Genomic DNA, 5,618 nt, shown 5'->3' on the forward strand with positions numbered 1-5,618 from the left:
TCCCGATATAATTCAAATTTCGGAGTTAACGATGGATGAAAATAAGAGACCAATTGAAGAACCTGAAGCAATTGTTGACCATAAGACAAAGAAGTTATGTCGCAAGATGGTCAACTTGGTGCTTGTGTAATGGAAACAAACAAATGGGCCGAACCTAACTTAGGAAACAGAGAGTGACATGATGAGTCGCTATCCACATCTGTTTGATGATGCATGATTCTGGGATGAAATTATCCTAAGGAGGGGAGAATTGTAACATCCTTGTTTCTAAGCTAAGCATTATCTTAATGATGTAATACTTAGGGTCAACAACTGTAACCTATTTTGAAGTAATGAAGAGGAACTATTTGAGTATTATGTGAATTGTGTGATTTTATGTGCATTATACTTGCTATTAATGATGTAATAAAATAATAATAAAAATAATCATCAAAAATAAAATAATAGATAGACCCAATGTCTATGAAAAGAATTGAAGTAGTCGTAACAGGGATTTTAGGGATATAAGGAACGTTGAAATCCGACATATAACGAAGAAGTTATGACGAAGTTTGTAGCAAAACTAGCATGACACCGGGAATCGTAAAAAGTGAGTTTACAATAAAATACTTTTTAGCCTTAGCGACCTAAATGAAAATCATAGTATACATTAAAACGAGAGTGTGCATAAAAAGAACGTCCAAATCTGACATTGTATGACGAAGTTATGATTTTGCTAAGATTTAGCATAGCAGTACACAACCCGGAATTTGAATTTTAGATCGACCAAATTTTAGTCGACACAATCTAAACGAGAATTAAGATCTTGTTAATAAGAATTAAATGATATAAAGACAGATGAAAACAGACGTCGGATGACAAAGTTATGAATTTTTAACGGCCTTTAGCTGTCCAGCGTTGGTAAAATATAACTTAAAAAATAATGTCAAAATTAGCCGACAGGGTATAAACGAAAGTCATAGAGTACATCGCCACCTACGCGTTGACATGTAGAACGTCAAAAATGGAACTCGTATGCGAAAGTTACAGAATTTAGAAGATTAAGGGTTAGGATGCGAGAGGACACGTGTAAGCAACGCGTAACCATCTTTACACCTAACGGTCTCGCATGCGTGGTCCAGCAGCCTCCATGTTGCCCCATCCGAAAATTGGCAGCTGCCCCCTCGTACACGCAGCATAGCCTCGTACGCGCAACATACCCCGAGGAGTAAGCCCAACATAGTCTGAGGCCAGCTCCTATAAATAGGTGCGACGTTCTCCTCAATTCTTCACACCTTCACCCTTCTTTTTCTCTCAACACTCCAAAGCTATCCCTCCCCTTCCCTAGTACTCCCTTAGTTCTAGAGGCGAGTCCCGAAGTGCCAGAAGGCTCCAAGAAGAAGAGCTTTCGGCTCGGAGGTTCTACCCCCACAGAGCCCGTTTCCTAGCCAAACCTCCTACTAAGTGAGTTATTCTTACTTTACTTTAAGTATAGCTTATGCTTAAATTGAATATCGTTATTATGAACCTGTAAACAGTATATGTATTATAAAATTTAATATACAAAGTGTTATTATAATATATTTTAACTGCTTGTGGTACGAGGAATCTGGTTTGAAGGACCGTATAGGGTTGTTGGATTTCAAAAGTGTTGTAATGCCAAAATCGACATGCCCTCTGATGTTTCATGTCTGGCCCCTGTATTTGAAAAGTATTATTTAGCAGTTATAAAACAATATCGCTCGTAAGTAGTCACAATAAATATTAGACTAAAATCAAGTGGTAATGATACTAGGTTTCGTCGAAGAAAAATAGAATTGTTAGAAGCAAAGCGTTGCTCGAGTTTGGAGTCATCACTTTAACAAGTGAGTGTATAATTACTTTCATCTTATACATAAATATGAAGTATTTAATATAAATTGCATGCTATGTGTGCATATTATATATGTACTTGATATTTATGCTGGAGGAACAAAATATACATGTTTTACTTTATTTAAAATGTATATGTATTTTATACTTATGATTATGATGGGTAAAGATTGGTATATGAAATTATTGGTGAAAGAGGAAATAAAATTGATGAGCGGCCTGGATGTTTAAGATGATCTAGTCATCTAGCGGAATATAGATGATGACCACAGACTATTCTAGACAGTCTAGTGGAACGCTAGCAGACTCACAACCGGTAGGTGTTTTTGAACTAAGTGTTCACCAGGTATACTCCATCCCCTCATGGTTGCTTTATTTGACATGTATTGTTGAGGAATCCCGTAAGTAGTGTTGTTATCCCGATAAAAATCCTTAGGCTGGGGGTCCCTTAGTTTAGATGTTTTAGGGACAGAAAGTGAGGATAACGGGAATGTGTAATCGTTTTGTTTAATTTGATGAAATTAATAAAATTAATTATTGTGGGTTGAAAATCATATGTGCTCACCTGGCTCTCAAACCTGACCCACTCAGTTTCTTATATACAGATAGTGACAAAAGAGCATAGGAGTGATGATCTGATGATAGATCAATATATAGGCCACTAGAATAAATGGATGTTTAAGACCTATATTGTTTTTGTTTATGTTTTTGATATGTATTGATAATGATATTCCAATGTTTTTAATATAAATAAATAAATAAATTACCATTACAAAATTTTGTTTTGTTTCCTAAGAACAATAATTTGTTTACGATACAAATTTAATGGCAGTCCTTTTGAATGGTTTGGATATGGTCAAAACTACTTTTTATATTTAATAGTTGATAAGATAAGATTATATGGGTTTTCATTAATTAATTTTCATATTTTTATTTTCAACATTACATTATAAGATAAGGAAACGAATTTAATTGATGGTGGTAAAATTTGAAATCAATTCAATTTCTCATGTTTGAACACGGTTTTAACATGGTATGAACACATAGATTTCTGTCGAATGAAGTTTTGTAACGGTAAATAATCCTCTGAACGCTTGTTTCCAATAAAGCGGGGACAAATTCGATGAATGATGCAATTTCATTCATCTATTTAAGAACAATATGAACAAAATAATTTCAATGTAACCGTCCCTTGAATCAAGGAAAATTAGTCTGGTTTGTCTGTTCACCCTATTCCTATATAAAGGGTTATTGAATGGTCTGCTTCATCATATCCATTCGCCCATACAATCATCAGAACAAAACCACAGTACTGAAGAGCTTGAATAAAGATGAAGCATGAAACAGCTGTTGTGATAGTAGGAGGAGGACCTGCGGGACTTGCAACATCTGCATGTCTCAATCTTCTCTCTATTCCAAATGTCATTTTGGAGAGAGATGATTGTTATGCACCTTTATGGCAAAAGAAGGTTTACGATCGTTTGAAGCTTCACTTAGCTAAAAACTTTTGTGAACTCCCTCACATGCCATTTCCAGTTTCAGCACCCACATTTGTACCCAAATATATGTTTGTTCAATACTTGCATGAGTATGTTACTGAGTTTAATGTAGATCCATTATACAATCGAAGTGTCGAGAGTGCATGGTATGACAAGGTTACAAATAGATGGATGGTTATTGCCAAAAACGGGGTTTCAGGTTTTGTGGAAGAGTATGTCGGAGAGTTTCTTGTGGTGGCAACGGGTGAAAACTGTGAAGGATTCATCCCTAGTGTTTATGGTTTAGATAGCTTCACAGGGTCAGTCATACACTCTAGTAAATATGAAAATGGAAAGAAATTTGGATACAAAAATGTTCTTGTTGTTGGTGCTGGAAATTCTGGTATGGAAATCGCTTATGATTTGTTCAACTGGGGTGCTCAAACGTCAATCGTTGTTCGTAGCCCTGTACGTTCTTTCTCTTTTTCCATGTTATCTTACATTTAATCATGTAAATATTCTCCCACTTGGTGTTTAACTATGCACTTGTGATATATTAAATCCAGATTTAAAATGCGTTCGATGTATTTTTAATGGTTTATTGTTGTGACAGGTACATGTGCTTCCAAAGGAGTTAGTGCAACTCGGGATGTATTTACTGAAATATCTTTCGTTTAGTTTTGTGGATAAAATTGTTTTAATGTTTAGTAAGTTGTTGTATGGAGATCTTTGTAAATATGGAATACAAAGGCCAACAAAAGGGCCATTTTATCTTAAACGAGAAACTGGAAGATCACCCGTTATTGATGTTGGAACAGTTGCAAGGATCAAAACCGGAGACATTGAGGTAAACCTTGTTAGATATCTTCTTTTAATAACAAATTCATAACTGTTTAAACAATGACTAACTTTTATGATATGTTCTTTGTGTCGTAAGGTAATGAAGTCAATTGAAGAGATAAAAGGTGATCAAATTAAGTTTTCAAATGATCAAGAGAAACGATTTGACGCCATAGTCTTTGCTACTGGTTTTACAAGCAATGTGAGGAAATGGCTTAAGGTATATATCTAAAGTGATGCGATTTATATTTACTTAAGGTTTTATTTATGGTTAATCCAACTTTTTTTTTTTTTTTTTTTGGTTTTATTTAGCATGATGGAGGGTTGTTTAATGAAAAAGGAATGCCACAACGTAAGAGCCCGAATCATTGGAAAGGGGAACATGGTCTTTACTGTGTGGGATTTGCAGGTGCTGGATTGTTCGGTATTTCAAATGATGCAAAAAGTATTGCTAATGATATCTCCCAAATTGTTAAAAAGAGATAAGCATTTATCGGAAGGTCGAGCCTTTGAATGTAGATTTGTCTTCTACAATGTACTAATTTAATGATTTAGTCATCCACATGTATATTTTCTTTATGACGCATTAATAATAAGGGTAATTTTGTAGATTATGTTTTTATGGAAAGTTACCTAATTTGTTTCTATATTTATATGAAATTACTGAAAGTATGCAATTTAAGAGCTTTTAGCCTAAAGGTAGAGTTCAAATTTGGTCGTTTAAATAATTTATGAGTATATTACATTTTGTCGTTAAAAAAATCCATTTTCATTAACCATATCGGATATTTAACGCTATATATTAAAGATAAATGCAAAGTGAATGAATAATCTTTATGGTTTCCAATATTTTGGGTTTAGGTCCTTGAAGAATCATTTTCCTCGAGTGGTAAATTTGAGAGGGTTTCACTTTGTATTAAGTCCCTTAAATTAATATCATAAGAAGACTATGTCTTCATTGATCATGTGCGGGTAATATCTATCCTCATTTCACTTTTACTGTCAATTTTAATCAACTATAATAATTATATAGAAACTCTTCCCATTTTCCGTCCGTATTTTCAGCTAAAATTAACTATATCATCTTAATAATCTTCGTTCGATTTGTAGACAAGAATCATAAGTGGCTTTCATTTTTTTTTTTTAGTTTTGCATGTCAACGTTAAATGTATATGGAATATACGACCTTGGATCACGTTAATCAGATATACCTTAAGTGGTTATATGAAAAAAAAAAAAAAAAAAAAAAAAAAAAAAAAAGACAAAAACTGTGTTTTGTACAAACCGATGAATGGTTTTTGCTCTACAAGGACACCACATGACATTTTCAACCCATTCGCCGACGATAAGCCATTGATAAAGCTTATACCGATGACATGCCGTTTTTACAAAGTCGTCGGTATAGCCTCATAGGTAGAAGTAGAAAATTTTGTTAGGATAAATGTAGTC

General features: G+C 34.0%; 1 protein-coding gene across 1 annotated transcript; it reads left to right on the forward strand.

The window, feature by feature from the left end:
- Positions 1-3,182: 3,182 nt before the first annotated feature.
- Positions 3,183-4,655, forward strand: LOC145016299 (putative indole-3-pyruvate monooxygenase YUCCA10). The gene is made up of 4 exons (XM_078974664.1): positions 3,183-3,797; positions 3,943-4,176; positions 4,267-4,389; positions 4,482-4,655. Exons 1-4 carry the CDS (start codon positions 3,183-3,185, stop codon positions 4,653-4,655), a joined length of 1,146 nt encoding a protein of 381 aa, XP_078830790.1.
- The last annotated feature ends 963 nt before the right edge of the window (positions 4,656-5,618 follow it).

The sequence above is a fragment of the Lactuca saligna genome, chromosome 9, assembly GCF_052625555.1.
Source record: "Lactuca saligna cultivar CGN05327 chromosome 9, ASM5262555v1, whole genome shotgun sequence".
In the NCBI taxonomy this organism is placed as follows: Eukaryota; Viridiplantae; Streptophyta; class Magnoliopsida; order Asterales; family Asteraceae; genus Lactuca; species Lactuca saligna.